This window comes from Podarcis vaucheri (assembly GCF_965113315.1).
Source record: "Podarcis vaucheri genome assembly, chromosome: 12".
NCBI classification, from domain to species: Eukaryota; Metazoa; Chordata; class Lepidosauria; order Squamata; family Lacertidae; genus Podarcis; species Podarcis vaucheri.
The window spans coordinates 52,728,581-52,745,281 of record NC_138750.1 but is presented as its reverse complement, the minus strand read 5'-3'; the positions used below and the strand labels follow the sequence as shown (position 1 = coordinate 52,745,281).

The 16,701-nt window shown below is 43.3% G+C and overlaps 1 protein-coding gene across 6 annotated transcripts in view; it reads left to right on the top strand.

The window, feature by feature from the left end:
* Positions 1-16,701, top strand: part of DPP6 (dipeptidyl peptidase like 6) — a 506,040-nt gene that overhangs the window by 442,232 nt on the left and 47,107 nt on the right. For all 6 annotated transcript variants that reach the window (XM_082192256.1, XM_082192258.1, XM_082192255.1 and 3 more), the window contains exons 9-10: positions 15,119-15,273; positions 16,247-16,344. In XM_082192256.1, the coding sequence (XP_082048382.1) occupies positions 15,119-15,273; positions 16,247-16,344 (253 nt within the window). The remainder of the gene's footprint in view (positions 1-15,118; positions 15,274-16,246; positions 16,345-16,701) is intronic.

Sequence of the window (16,701 nt, the reverse complement as noted above, 5' to 3'; positions counted from 1 at the left end):
TCTGCATTAATCAATCTGAAACAGGTACCGACATCCAGATTCAATATTCACAATCACTAATGCAATTAAGTGGTTCCTCGACCCATAAGCATGCACTGAAAAAGTGGACGCAAATTCACCCTTTTCCTGCCTTTGCTAAGAGTATGACCGAGTGATTGAAAAGCATTAAAGGGTAACTAATCTGCATTAAGTGATTTTGAGTATGCACCATTAGATACAACCGTGGAACTGTTTATTCCCTGTTGTGCTATTTTGGAACAAATGGTATATGCAGGTTGGAAACCAATGTTCAATATGCCTTCCAGCAAATGAATGGAGATGCCCTGGATTCTCATACCCTATTTTTTGCAGAGCGAATTTTCTTCTGGAGTAGCAGTGACAGAGCTCCCCTCTCCATCACCATGGTTTCATGGGCTATATTCTGAAGGCTTTATCATTCTTGAGCACATATTTCTGAATGTTACATGCCACCTTGTGGTAAGACTTAAGCTTTTTCCACCCACCCCATCAAAATAACTTCAATGATACCATATTTAGAAGCCTGTAAGAAAGCGGGGGAGGGCATATAATGAGCAAAACCAATCAGCAATCTAGTCTTAACTCATTTTACAAGCTCCAGAGGCTGCCTTTAGGTTTCAAAGCAAAATATTTTTGTTTGTTTCTTTAGAAAGAAAGTTAGGGTTTGCTTTCTCCTTGAGACAAATCTCCCTCTTGGGTTTTCTGTGTTCTGTAGCGTGTTGACACAATGAGTGGTATATATTAGAGTTGCCAGATTTCAAGGAGTAAAAACCAGGACACTCCAAAGTTGCTGAGCTTCCTTTTACAAAGACACCCCCCAAAAAGGAAATTTTTGATTGACTTGCCTAAGATCCAACACAAAGTGCCGCCTTTCAGAAATCCCCCCCCCATGCCCGAATGGCAGTTCCACTTTTGAAATCCCAGTAATGTCTGGGGAAATACAAACCTATGGCAGCCCTATATATATATGTTGGCGGGTTTCCTTCCTTCCTCTAACCCCAAATTGTAGACTTTTGCATGACTTCAGCTGAATGAAATTAATAAAAAGAAAAAAATAGAATGTGGGCATTTTACCGTTTGATAGGATGATCAAAATGAACAGATATATGAGAGCGTCCTTTGCCATCATCCTGCACACTGGTAAAAAGACGTCTTCTCCAGAAGTTTGCATGTTTGCACATTCATGCTAAGCAATGGTTTGGCAAAGTGCTGTATGTGAGTTGAGCCGGTGCATAATTACAGTGGAAATTACTCCCGCAAGATACAGTGAGGATTGCCGACTTGGATGGCCTTAAATGAGAACTGGAGAAATTAGTGAAGGATCAAGCTATCACTGGGTACTAGCCATGATGGCTATGATCTGTATCAGGCATAGGCAAACTTGGCCCTCCAGATGTTTTTGCGACTAAAACTCCTATCACCCCTAGCTAACAGGACCAGTGGTCAGGGGTGATGGGAGTTGTAGTCCCAAAACATCGGGAGGGCCGAGTTTGCCTATGCTTGATGTGTATCCTTCACTGTCACAGGCAATATGCCTCTGTATATCAGTTGCTGGAAACCAGAAGTTGGGAGAGTGCTGTTGCACTCAGGTCCTGCTTGCAGGCTTCTCATACACATCTCCTTGGCCCCTGTGACATCAGTCCCTCTCCAAGTGTCTATGGCACTTACATTTTAGCTTATGGTGCCTTGGCCTCTCTCAATTGCTATTATGTGCTCCCACACTTAAACTGCCTAATTCTCTGCCTCCCCCAGCTAATTTTTCACCAGTTTTTTCATCTCCTGGGTGAGAGGACATTGTTCTGAACGGAAGCCTCTTTAGCTCCTGTTGGCTTTTCCCCACATTCAATTTAAAAGTTGCTCTGCCACCTTGTTTATAAAATTTTAACAGTCTGGATCCATTCCCATCCAAGTGGAGCCCAGCTCTCTATGTTCCTAATGATCGGATAACCCACTATGAGGATCCCTCAACTCCGTGTTGAAGAATCATCAGCATGAGAGGATAACTGCTCATCCACCAAGGAATGGGTCCTTTCTAAGGAATCGTTTCCCTTTTCCTCAGTGTGAAGCCTTCCTAGGAGCTATTATCCTAGGAGCAGCACATTGCTGAAGTCCTCATCCACTAATCTCTCTGCCTCTTAGCTTCTCTAGTCAGCCACCATGGCCTCAGAGGAACAAACCCGTTGAAGTTAAGAGTTCATTGCACCAAAGACACACCCACGATTTCTTTCCAGCAAGCCAAATACAAACGTACCACTAAGCCAAACCGTATCTTAGTCATGTGTATGACATACAGTTCCATAAACTAGAAAGCCCCCACACTCCTGTTGGCTTTGTATCTGTATAACTATTTTTGTAGTTTATTCAGTTGGGGGCTTAAAATTTGTTTAGGTGAAAGAGACGTGGGACACAGTTGTGTGGCCTCCTTGCCCTACCGCAAACCAATCCAGGAGAGAAGGAACACCTGAACTTAGTGCAGGGAATTTATTTCCGCATTGGGTTCGCTGCTCAGATTATGAGAGTCTAAACATGCCCATACATTCAACACTCATGTATTTGATTGTCTATAACAGATACGCAGTGGCCCTCTCCCACTATTAAGGAAGGTGGAGATCCCACACAATTCTGCTGGTAATTTGAGCAATTCGTGTCAGTAAATGATCAACCACAATATATACAACTCTTATTTCCTACTTTAATCCAGATCATTCTAAAAATCATAGCACCATCTTGTGGTAAGATAATTTCTGCACCGTGCTTTTCTTTGAAAAGGTTCCAGCTGAGAATAATATCCTCTAATTATGTGAGAGCAGTGTAAATCCAAATAATATGGCTCTAATTAAAAATGATTGTTACTGCAAGCCAAGTTCCAGGGCTTGCTTCTGATCTGTGTTTGGGGCAACCCTATTTGCAGGAGATGGCTGGGGGATAGGGAAATCTAATTTTAATTTCAAACCATTTCTTCTCTTGAATTGAACAATTCCTTGGAGAGAAGCAAGGTGAGCAAGAAACACATGCATTTATTTTTGTTTTTATGGGGGAGGTTATTTCCTTAACCTATTTTTACTTCTTTATTTATAGGATGCCTCTTTAGGATTACTCCTTTCAAAGCAACTCACCACATGCTGAAATACAAAAAAAAAAAAGATACTTACAATTATGGTGTAAAAAGCACATCAAAAAGTGTAAGGACGGCCACAGCTAAAAATAGTATCAACAGTTCTATTCAGTTTTATTTCATTCAAAAGCTGAGCAGAATAAGGAAAAAACAACCACCATAGAGTTCTCCTAATCACCCAAAGCATTTTATATTCTTTCTTGAATGGAAAGCTCTATCTCCTGCTATTTTTGTTGTGATTAACTTTCACTGTTTTGAAAAATAATTTATTGTGGCTATGGCATGGTTTTGGTTGTTGTTGTTGATGTATATGTGGCCCAGTCTTAAAGCATGGCACCCACTGAAACCCCCTCTTCTATACAATTATTAAAAGTGCAGGAGCCCCACCCATGTTTTCACTGCCCCCCCCCCGGTCTGGACCACATCACTTCAGGTTGCAGGCAATTGTTTTGATTGTCTGCTCCCCTCTCTCAAAAATAAAATGAAATAAAATCCTACACATAGAAAACAAGATGTCGAGCAGAAGGTTCCCTGCTTCTCCTGGCCTTCTTCCTGACATGCTGGTTTTCCCTGTGCAGGGATCTTTTCAGTGCACATAGCATCAGAGCATTCCATCATGTGACAGGTCTCTATCTCCAGACCTGTGGCACAACTGAGATGTAAGTTCACTGCCTCTGATCTTCTCAACTTAGCTGATGGAAAGCTCGCCTGTGCCCTGCCGTCTGCCTCTTATACTGGTAAAAGGTAAAGGTAAAGGTACCCCTGCCCGTACGGGCCAGTCTTGCCAGACTCTAGGGTTGTGCGCCCATCTCACTCAAGAGGCCGGGGGCCAGCGCTGTCTGAAGACACTTCCGGGTCACGTGGCCAGCGTGACATCGCTGCTCTGGCGAGCCAGAGCCGCACACGGAAACGCCGTTTACCTTCCCGCTTGTAAGCGGTCCCTATTTATCTACTTGCACCCGGGGGTGCTTTCGAACTGCTAGGTTGGCAGGCGCTGGGACCGAGCAGCGGGAGCGGACCCCGCCGCAGGGATTCGAACCGCCGACCTTTCGATCGGCAAGCCCTAGGCGCTGAGCTTTTACCCACAGCGCCACCTGCGTCCCTAGCAGGTAGTCTAGCACTTATCACATCACTAATTGGCTATCCCAGGGACTGTTCAATATGCTAGAATTTGGATAAAGAGCCCAAAACATTTTCAGCCCAACTTATCTAATAATAATACCTAGCATTTGCATAGTGCTTTCAAGAGTTCAAAGGGCTTCATGCACATTATTATTTGTTGTCCTTGCAGCAACACAACTGAACCTGGCTGGGTAGTCTGTATCAGTATGACAGCTTCATATGAAATGGTTCTCTCTCTTTTAACCTGATATATATCATATCATATCATATCATATCATACCACCATTATTGTCAGTCAGTATTTTCCCCCCACATTGCAAATGGTGTTGGGAAGGCTGAGGCAAAGAGAGAATGGCTTACATACAGCCACTAGTCCATTCATGGCAGAGGCAAGACACAAAGCAGGGACTCCCTGGTTTGTTCAAGGTCAAGGTGGCGTACGTGGTTCTGCTTCTCTGTTTTAGCCTCACAACAACCCTGTGAAGTAGGTTAGTCTGAAAATCTGTGGCTGGCCCAAGGCCACCTAGCAAGCATCATGGCTGAGCGAGGATTTGAACCCTGGTCTCCCATGTCCTAGTCCAACACTCTAAGCACCACACCATATTGTAGCCCTGTCTCCTACCCACTGTGCTATGCCAACTCTGGGCTTTCCAGCGGACTGCCATTCTTCCTGAGTGCCATCCCCTCTGTGGCAATCACAACATCTCAGATCGATGGAGAAATGCTGTTGATTATTCCATCCATGAACATACAGATTACTCCTTCCCTTGGGGACATACCAAACAGAAGCAGCTTTCAGAAGCAGCCTTAGTTAGATCTTTTTACTTTGGCACTCTTTTGAGGGTTGGAATGAAGCTGTTAGGAGTTTATCCGTTCTCTTTTTTTCAATTTCTGTTTTATACATGAGCTTTGTTTTTTAATTAGGATGTTGAAAGGGGGGGAAGTCAAAAGGTGCACGATCTAGTGATTTCACTTTATTACAGCATACTTTGATTTGGCTACTATTAGTCCTGCTGCAATAGTCACACCCACACCTTAATAGCTTTAATTGTCCTGGTTTGCCCCCAAGAATCCTGGGAACCCTACATAGTATGTTAAGGGTGCTGAGAGTTGTTGGGGGACCCCTACTCCTCTCACAGAGCTACAATTCCCAGAGTTCCCTGGGAAGAGGGATTGACCACTCTGGAAGCAGATTCCCTTGGAAAAGTACCGCTAATGCAAACAAATAATATCAGGGTCCCAGGTGTAGCTTTGGCAAACTAACCTCCTGTGTGAGTCCCTGCAGGTTCCCATTACATCTGAGCCAGGCAACTTTGCTTTTTCAGTTTTACAAGATTTAACAAGGTTTTATGGGCTTCGTTGCACATAATCATTTCAAAAACAGGAATTTTGAAAACAGATTTTTGCAACAACAAACAGATTTGGATATTATTGCAAAGGGACCAAAAAAGAAAAAGTAAACTAGCAAGTTGATTCCTTTGCTGCAGTGCTTTTTGAACATAACAGCAAACCAGCAGAGAATGGTTTGTATATATGCGCGCGTGCACCCTGCCCCTAGGGTAGAAAGGAATACAGGTTGCTTGTAAGCAGCTGCAGCAGCAATTCAGTGAATTGCTAAATATGCTTAAGCCCCAGTGAAATAAACAGAGCACCAGTGAGCTTGAACATATGCTGGATTTCAAGCCTCTTGTTATTTCCACGGTGGGAAGGTAGGAAGCTGCTGTATGCTGAGTCAGACCATTGTGGCCATCCAGATCAGCCTTGCCTGCACTGACTGGCAGCATCTCCTCAGGGATTCAAGCAAGAGGACAGTCCCAGCACAGTCTGTCTGGAGATGCCAGGGATTGAACCTTGGTCGTTTTGCATGCAAAACAAAGACTCTGTCACTGGGCTATGTGCCTTCTGGAATTAACCTACTGCCCGCTTTGCTAGGAGTAAGCTGTGGGATATGGGCTGGTGTCAGGCAGAATTTTTAAGAGAGTTGAAGGCGGCATGGAAGAGCAAGTCATCTGGGCTAAAACAAACCACCCCATTGGGCTCCTCTTTTGTGCTTCCAGATGGCTGCCCAAGCAGCCAGTTCCTTGCCTTCAGCCCCACGAGCCAACCCTATATGCTTCACTGGCTGGGGTCCTGAAGTAGCCAGGCAACAAAAGAACATAAAACCAAATAGTAACGGACATATTAAAAAGTTAAAATCAGATACCAAAAAATTAAAACCAGTTAAAAAAATTTAAAAAGTTAAAATCTTAATTGCTGGAACAGGCCTGGCAGAATAGAAAAGCTTTCAGTAGGTATTTAAAAGTTGAAACAGAAGATGACTGCCTTCTCTTAACCTTACAACCATCCCTGTATAGCTATCCCTACGGTACAGATGTACATTACGAACTGGCACACAGATTCTCTCACCTTTTTTACATTTTTAAAGCACTTGACAGCTTTTTTGTGTTATTTTTTATTTCAGGTATACAGATAAATACATAGATAACAGACACATGCATTAATAACCAGTACACAAATCAAATAATATCAGCCTTAATAACCTTAAATAAAGGTAAAGGGACCCCTGACCGTTAAGTCCAGTCGTGGACGACTCTGGGCTCATCTTGCTTTACTGGCCGAGGGAGCTGGCGTTTTGTCCGCAGACAGCTTCCAGGTCCTGTGGCCAGCATGACTAAGCTGCTTCTGGTGAATCAGAGCAGCGCACGGAAATGCCATTTACCTTCCCGCCGGAGTGGTACCTATTTATCTACTTGCACTTTGTGCTTTTGAACTGCTAGGTTAGCAGGAGCAGGGACCGAGCAACAGGAGCTCACCCCGTCAGGGGGATTCAAACTGCCGACCTTCTGATCGGCAAGCCCTAGGCTCTGTTGTTTAGACCACATCTCTACATATAAAAAAGAAACAAACAGAAAAAAGACAAAATAAAGACAATGACAAAAACAATATAAGATTCTTCCATTCAATACTATTCAATGTGATTCAGTCCTATAGTAGTATTTCTCATATAGGATATCTTTCCATATGGATTGAATCTCTTTGCATGTTTTAATTGTTGTGGACTTCCATCTACCTCATAACGGTTCATTTTGATTTAATCCCCCCCCCCCGTATTTAATATTTTCTCCTCATCTTGGTATGAGAGAGCGATGTGTCTCTATGTACGGAATTATTCCAAACACAACCAAATCTTAGAGGTGGAACCTTGTTTTATCAAGTAATTACTGAAGCATTCCCACTCTTTTTTAACATTATCTGCTGACTTATTTCTTATTGATTCTGTCATTTTGTGAGCCCCCCACCCCCCGCTCAATGAATAATCTGGAGGTTTCATGCACTGATATCTATGTACAAAGCTGAACATTCATGTTAGACCAAAATGATTTTTAATACAGCTGCAGTAGCTTACCTGAGTACTTAAGCAGGCTGTCTTTATGCATAAGTAAATACTGATATATTATCATGCTCTTTATGTTCCTATATAGAGCATGTATTTCTTGCATTATTCTCCATTGAACCGTGTTACCAAACACAGCAGTCCCATCCTGCAGTTCTAAAGGAGCAACCAGGGAAATGGAAAACTTTACATCAGTCCAAATGTGCAAAACCCTGAATGCTCTTTTTCTTTTCTTTTTCCCCCTTTTGCCAGCATGCAGTCTTAAAACTCATTTGGCATTTACTTCACCATCCAATTAAGCTCTCTCATTTCAAGTTTTCTGATTGCTGCCGCTTGGTGGTGAGATAAGTCGACTGTTAAAGAAAAGCCCTCAACAAAAATATTTGTACCCTCAGAGGAAATTAAGCATTGTTTTAAAATAACAACAATGCAAAGTTTGCAAATACTTACCAGCGTTTGCACTGGTTGCAGATTTATCTGCAAGTCTTGAGTGACACACCATGGCATTGCATATCTGCAGCTGTTCAACAAACTTATGAAGTTGCCTTATGCTTAATCAGATGTTTGGCTGTGAACATAAGAAGAGACCTGCTGGATCAAGCCAATCTAGTCCAGCCATTCTAAGCCAACCTGATGTCTTTGGAAAGCCCACAAGATGGACATGAGCACAGCAGTCTTATCCTGCTGCTGTTCTCCAGGAAGTGGTATCCAGAGGCCTGTGATCCTGCTGGTAATATGTAGCTACTATGAGTAGCAGCCATTGATAATCCTCCACAAATTGCTCTAATCCCCTTTCGTAACCACGGTTCTCCAAGGTCTTTCCTTATCCTGCTGCCAGATAACCCTTTAACTTGAGGTACCAGGGACTGAACCCAAGTCCTTTTTCATGCAAAATATAGGAGTGCTTGGTAAGCGCCCGGCTATATCAGCCCACGCATCCATTAAGTAACAGTTTTTCTGACTACAACAGTGGCCAGACAGACCAAAATAATCTCAGGTGCCATTTCATTGCCCATTTCCACAATTTTCCAGCAGTGATGAGTCCATGTTTGTGGATGATGCTACATTACTAAGGACGCTGGGGAAAATAAACTCCAAGCAGGCTGCAGTCCATCTGGGTTTTTGCCATCTTTAAATAATTTGGTCTCATTTGCAGGCATTACTTCCAGATTATTGATTGGGGGGGCTCACTGCTTACTTCCCTCCATTATGAGAACCGTGTTTACTTCTCCCCTGTTGTTTAACCAATTGCTAATCTCCATGGAGTGCCGGTGTATTCTGCTGCAACTATTAAGATTAGAGAGGAACTAATGGTCAAACATTCTTTGCAAGTCCATGCATAATATCCATTAGATTGTTTTTGTCCACATCCTTGCTGATGGTTTTGACAGACAATGGGTCAGGATTTTCTTTTGCAGAAGCCATTATGTCCTCCCCCCACCCCGAATTGAAAATAAGACAAACATAGCATCATAGACAGCACAACTCTTTATTTACTCGAGCAGAAGGAAAGAGTGGGCTGCAAATGTCAAGCTAACCTCTTCACAGTCATGCTGTTTCATTATCAGACCTTAGAGTCATTTTCTGTTCCGTCTTCTGGTTCTCTCCTGCTTCAGCTTAGAGCACGCTACTCATTCTGCAGCATGCAATCCTGGCTCCTCCTATCCTGTCTCAGAATCAGAGGCATAGAAAAGCTATTGCCCAGCCCATTTTAACCAATTAATTGATGAGATTGCTCAAGCAATTCTTTCAGTTGCCCAAAATCAAGATGAACTAGCTTCTAAACATCACAACATTTCAAGAGACATTGTAAGACGGCAGCAGTGGCTGGTGGGTGGAAGGGTGGAAGGCAGGGAAGTCAACAATAGCAGCAACGGCAATGACAGCCAGCCAGCCAAATAATTCTAGTTTTGTGCCCAACCTCATCTTCCTCCCTGCTGAGCAAGGGGCAACAGTGAGATGGAAACTGATAGGCATTGCTACCTCTAGGTCTCGCTGTAAGTCCTGGTTGTAAGGCAGGCTGGTTCCGGCTGGGAGAGGGTGGACTGAGATTGGTGCGGTAGTGCCCCGTTTCCACTCATGGAGCAACCTTCACTGTAAAAAATGGCATAGCCTATTGCAAATAGTGTTCTCAGTTTCCGTATACAGTCTGTTACAGATGTCCTGAACTGCCCTGTATACCTGAAGGAGCGTCTCCACCCCCATCATTCAGCCTGGACACTGAGGTCCAGCTCCAAGGCCTCCTGACAGTTCTCTCATTGCGGGAAGTGAGGTCAAAGGGACCAGGCAGAGGGACTTTTCAGTGGTGGCACCTGCCCTGTGGAACACCCTCCCATCAAATGTCAAACAGAAAAACAACTACAGTGGTACCTCGGGTTAAGTACTTAATTTGTTCCGGAGGTCCGTTCTTAACCTGAAACTGTTCTTAACCTGAAGCACCACTTTAGCTAATGGGGCCTCCCGCTGCCGCCGCGCCGCCACCATGCAATTTCTGTTCTCATCCTGAAGCAAAGTTCTTAACCCGAGGTACTATTTCTGGGTTAGCGGAGTCTGTAACCTGAAGCGTATGAAACCTGAAGCGTATGTAACCCAAGGTACCACTGTATACAACTTTTAGAAAACATCTGAAGGCAGCCCTGTGTAGGGGAATTTTAAATGTTTGATGTTTTCTGTTGGAAGCTGCCCAGAGTGATTGGGGCAGCCCAGTCAGATGGGCAGGGTACAGATAATAAAATTGTTTTTGTTGTTATGTGAACAATCCTGGAACCCTGGCTCTACTCTGAAGCAGTTACTTTGCCATTAAAGATTTGCCACTACATGTTTGGCAACTGAGAGTATTGTTCCTAACAGGCTGTTTACTGTATTTATTTGCAGTAGCCTGCTATGCCCTTTTTCTCCATCTTATAATGAATATTGTACGCTATTATGTTGTTTAGAAGCTGGCTTATTGTAATAGCTGGCAACTGAAAGTGCTCTTTGGCAGCTAAGTTGCATTCACCTCCATGTTCTCATTTTCTTCAGAAGTTGTTTTTATTTTGTTGCTGCATTTGTATATAAGGATATTTTCAGTAGAATCTGCAGAGTTTTTGTCCTGACTTTTAGTTTTGAGTGGTGAGGAATGATCCTTCCCTGTTTCACTCCTCTCACGACATAACTGAGCCAGGCAAACATCAACACTTTGTTCGATTAGTTGGCATGTAGTAGCAGTAGTAATGAGAGAAGAAGAAGAAGAAGAAGAGTTTGGATTTGATATCCCGCCTTTCACTCCCCTTCAGGTGTCTCAAAGCGGCTAACATTCTCCTTTCCCTTCCTCCCCCACAACAAACACTCTGTGAGGTGAGTGGGGCTGAGAGACTTCACAGAAGTGTGACTGGCCCAAGGTCACCCAGCAGCTGCATGTGGAGGAGCAGAGACACGAACCCGGTTTCCCAGATTACGTGACTACCACTCTTAACCACTACACCACACTGGCTCTCACGCCCTCCAATAGCAGTGTTGATGTGGAAGGATAGCTAATTTTGTTGTAACGGCAACAAATTGAAATCAACTGGACTTGCCAATAAAAATTGGAATTTCATCCTGTACTCAACACAAAGTGGTTTCACTGCAGGAATCCCTGGGGAGCTGCCTGTATGGATTCTATTGCCTTGCATTCTTGGAGATTTAATGAAATGGTCAAGCTCTGAGCTCGTCTTAAGGCATTTTGGTGCTAGGCAACCAAATACAAGCAACCGGACACTAGAGTCACTGGTCCCTCTCAAGCACTCCTGCCTGGTTCTGTGGCAGTACAACAAAACCTTCTTGGGCTAGGGATGTCGGAGGATTCCAAAGAAAACAGGAGCAGAAATTGCTGACATTTGCTTATTTGTCCTCTATCCAAAATGGAAGTCAATACAATCAGTATTTGCTCTTCCTGTTGTTTTTAGTATGCAAATGATACTTAATTGATTACATTTTATTCCATTTGCACTGAAGTGAATGGAGGGAAATGTAATGGCAATGTAATGTATGTAATTAATTACATAAGTTACGTAATTATGCCGCAGCAAACAATGAGACAAATAATGTAGTTTTGGGGCAGTAGACAAGTTGCAGCCAAATGGAAACAGCGCTGCGTGAGACAAACACAGGGCAGAACAGAGAGCGATGCAGACTAGGGTTGGAGAAGAATGTCATTCTATCTCCAGTTTTAAGTGAATTCGCATTTCCTGGAATAATATCTTCCTTAGAATGTAATCGTCCTTCAGATTTCTTCCGGATTTTACAATGCAGAACTTGACTCAAAGATGTGCCAAAATGCACTGTGAAATTTCTTTGTTAGGATAAATGTGTGCATGAAGCTAAAATGTATATTTTAAATATGCTATTTGTGACAAAATGCATTTTTAAATATGTAAAACATTTCTGTTTGCTTGGGTTTTTAAAATTCGGTTTGATATAAACATATAACATATGAATAATCATATGCAAAATGTGGACCAGTGTGACATGCCAATAGCCTCACAAACCCAGACACTGCAACGTTGCTTGTGGGCTGTGTTTTTTGTATAGGACCTATGGTAGAGTGACACAAACAGGAAATGTGTTTCAGGACTCAAGTACGATGTTATGAGTTCGGCTTTCTCCATTAATATAAATGGACCTGTAACTAAATGATTTTGGGTGCAACGTTGTCGTTAGTCTCCTGGTCTCTTTCTCTCTAGCCTTGTGAATGTGATAGACAGCTAGTAGTTGTTCCAGTTTTTAATTTGGACACCGACAGAGGCAGAGAGTGCTGAGAGGGTTTAAGCTGGAGTTAGCTGGACTGGAAGCAGCCTGGAAGATGCCTGCCTGGTGGAGTCCAACCTGCTGTTTTGTGGTCTGAAGCAGCCCTGTGGTTTCCTGCCTGCCTTTTATTTCTTGCACTGCCCTCTGCTGACACGTTCGTAGGTAGAGCAGATATTACAAAAGCACCATCCATCTGCTGTACTCTTTCTTTCATTCAATAGAAATGAAACACTATAGGGATGAGCCTGAACTTTCCCCACTTCCTGAAGGTGTGGAGCACTTAACAGTCTCCTTATTCTTACTCTCTGCAGTCACTTTGCAATTGCCCCTGTTCTTCAGAGGCATGTCCTTGATGTTTCAAAAGCTAATTGCTTGCTTGCTTGCTTTTTTTTTTACGGGAAAAGTATGTCATAAATGCAAGCCTACAGGTTGAATGATAGGATCCATCCACAACCTTTATCTTAGCTGAAATGCGTTTTTCTTTGCTTCATTGAATGTTGTGAGTGCCTTGGAGTTTATCTTTGTGCTGCAGGTTTGTTTCATAGGGCATTCTGCATAAAGTTTTTGCGCTCTGTTCTGAGGGAGACAAATAGCTGGAAAATACTAACAAAAGGGCTAGGCTGTCTGTAAATTGGTAGCAAAGCTCAGAATGTGCCATGTGTAAGTCATCAAAGCAGGTAGGACTTTTGAAGGCAGGCGGTGACGGAATAAAAAGAAATGAGTTTGAACAAGACAGAGCTGTTGTGTGCTCTGAGCTCTTGGGTTTAAGAGGCTGGCAGGCAACTTGCTCTGGACAAAGTTGTGCTCTCCTGGTAAGAGCAGGCCTGGATCGAGCATTATCACCAAGGGTTCAGTAGTGAGTAGACATGCCTATATCCAGTTCCAGTTGCTTCTCCTGTTCCTGCTCCTTTAGTACAGAGCTGACATAGCCACTGTACGCCGTGCTCTGGTAACTTCAAGACTGGATCATTGCAAACCACTCTATGAGGGTCTGCCATGTAGTAGAAAGAAAGATGTCACATTCTAGTTCTGCATACAGGTCTCCCACTGAAACCAGCATAGCATCTAGGTCTGTGCTGCACCATGTCCACAGTCCACAGGTGATGCTTTGAATTCATAAGGTCGCAGATCTAGTCCTCCATCCCATTACCTGGAAAATAGAGTAGATGGGCCAATGTTCTGACTCACCTGGAAATGCTGGGGATTGTACCTGAGGCCTTCTGCACGCAAAACAGATGCTCCACCATTGAACTACAGTCCTTCCCTGCTGTAAAATTATATGGTCATTCTGAATACAGTACTACAAAATGGGCAAGTGGCTGTTCCCATGGTCTTATTAACTTGATTTATATTGCACTGTACTGCAGACACACACACCCATTCACAATTTTCTGAGCATGCATTTGATTAAGCAGGCTGTTGCCTGCAAAGTTCATCATACACAGGGCCGGCACACCCATGAGGCAAGGTGAGGCAGTCGCCTCGGGCGGCAGGATCCACAGCAGCCTCAGATCCTGATGTAGCTCTTTAGTCTCCTCCTTGTTCCTTATGTAGATCTTCACTCACCCTTTCTTCCTTGGTGGGGAGGGGGAGGCAGCCATTTTGTGGTTTGCCTAAGGTGCTGAAATATATTGGTTCGGTCCTGATCATACATATGTACAGTCACAAAGATGCTTCCACAATGTTGCTATTTTGGCAGGTCCTTTTTACGTTTGTAATTTCTGCAGGGTGACATGATTCGTCTGGAATTGCTCACGCGAGGGGTCCCCTTTTCATAAAGATCCACCATGCTTCAGTGTCCACAAAAATCTAAGCAGTAAAATTCCCATGTGAAAATGTCCCCCAGAAGCCTGCTTTGGGATCTCACATGATCGTCTCTTGAAGTGCTTCATTAAGCTTGAGAGATCTGAGAAAGATGTTTGCAGAATAAAGTAATTCCTGATTAATGCTGAAGTGTCAAGGACTTGCCAGCCCTCTCGTTGTATTCCTATCAGGCATTTAATTGCTGAGCCGTGCCTGATTATAAAAAGCTTCAAAAAAAGGAATTAAAAGAGAAATTCAAAGAATGAAATGAAAATGAGCCAATGAAATATTCCGTGCCCAATGTTTTTCTTGCAGAATAGAAGCTAACACTACGTAGGCATTATCCCAGGATGGAGGACTGATTATATCAAACTTGCTTATTTAGTAGGGTTTTGCATGAGCCCCCCCCATCTGATATAGGGACCCAGAGAAGATGTGCCTCTCCTTTTCCTCCTGCCATTCACATGGGATTTTAAACCCTAATATTAATGTTTAAACATGCAGTTGTAAGGGGGGAAGAAGGAGATGCATGCAGACTTCCTACGAGTCTCCCTCTGTGCCTTCTTCTTACTGCCAGGCTCCCCCCTCCCTTCAGGTGGACCCAATCCTTCCCACAATGATCTGGGGCAACCTCAACCCAATTTGGCCAAATCCCAGGCCAAACTGAGTCAGGATTCATCTGGATCCAGTGCACAGCCCTAATATTTACTTCTACTATGTTCAGTGGAGCTTACTCTCAGATAAGTGGCCATTGGATTGCAGCCTTAGAAATGACCTCTTGCAAAATAATTTTCCTCCCTGTGATGTGGTGCACATAGAGCTCTCCACCCTGAAGTTCCCACACAAACAATTTTTTTGGATCTCATGATCTTCTTTCCTCCTTTTTTTTATTTATGTAGAGGAGATCCTGAAGACCCATATTGCACATTGGTGGTCCCCCGATGGCACAAGATTAGCGTATGCAACTATCAATGACTCCAGAGTCCCCACTATGGAAATACCTATGTTCACAGGCAGCCTCTACCCTAAAGTGGAGACCTATCATTACCCAAAGGTAGGATGGATTTGATCTCTTTAACACCTGTATCTTTTTACTTCCACCTGGTTAAAATACAAGAATATGTAGCAACGTAACCAGAAAAGCCCATTAGCTTTACACGGAATACTTTAATTCATCCTAGTAAACAAGTCTTCAGAAATTACTAGAATGAAAAGAAATTACTAGCCTGCTGAGGGCTGCCGGAGAAAAGTTAAAGCACTATATTTCTGTGATGAGCTCATGTCCACACCCCATATTTATGGCACATGGCTCTCCTCAAAGAAGCCTGGGAACTGTAGCTTACAGAGCTACAGCTACTGTAGCCTTCAGAGCTACAGTTCCCAGGATTCTTTTGTGGGAACTCATGTGCCTTAAATGTGCATTTAATGTGCTTTAAATGTGTGGTGCAAATGTGACCTTTGTTTCTATGCATTCCATCCCCTCTTTATATGCCTGCTCACTTCTTGCATGGGATTCCATGCCCTCACCAGCCCCTGGTTCCTGCTCACCAATGACCACTTGCCTAGTGATTAAATACAAGGCATCTTTAACCACTGCTCTAATCACTTGAGATCCAGTTGCATGACCATATATAGTCCGTAGATTGTTTTCCCTGCAAAGCCATTCTGTGGCTTCCAGTTGAGCAGAAGGGGCAGAGGGGCTGGGGTGGTGAGAGGGCTGTTTCACCTTTTATTTGTCAGCTGTTTTTTTTCACTCCGGCTACTTTGCATGGGAATTTTTCCCTTCTGAAGCAAGCATAATGGCTTTGTATTTAAAAAATATATAATAATCACTGGGGAACAATTTCAGAGCTATAGGTAGCATGGCATTTCTGAGCTACATCTGCATTCTCTCTGTTTTTCTAATCCTTAGGTTCTGAAGTTTGCCAAGTCCAGCACTAAAATCCTCATTTATACCTTCTAACTTACAAAAAGAATAAGTCATTTTTAAACACTTTTTTATCATTCTGTCTTCTTTTGTCTTCTAGGTTGGGACAGAAAATCCGAGCATTTCCTTACATGTCATTGGTTTGAATGGGCCTACTCATGACCTGGAAATGACTCCTCCTGATGATTCAAGAATGAGGTTTGTGCTGTACTAGCTACTTGTGGCAAAGACCTGAAGTTGTTACCTACCGCTCCTTCCATTAAACCTCCTTTGTCTATTATTATTGTTTCTAATTCCACTGTCTTTCCCCTCCTCTCTCCTTGTCTTGAGCGCTTATCTGCTTTGATGACAGAGAGGCTTGGGCTATGCAAATTTTCCATGGCCCCTCTAGCTACCATTGCAAAAATTGCTAGACTGAAAAGAAATTACTAGCCTGCTGAGGCCATTAAAACATCCGCTTGTTGGCACAGATCAGTCCAGGGGTCTCAGAAGGGTTATTTTAAAATGAAAATCCAACTGATAACACTCCATGCCTATGGATTGCACTGTGGCTGT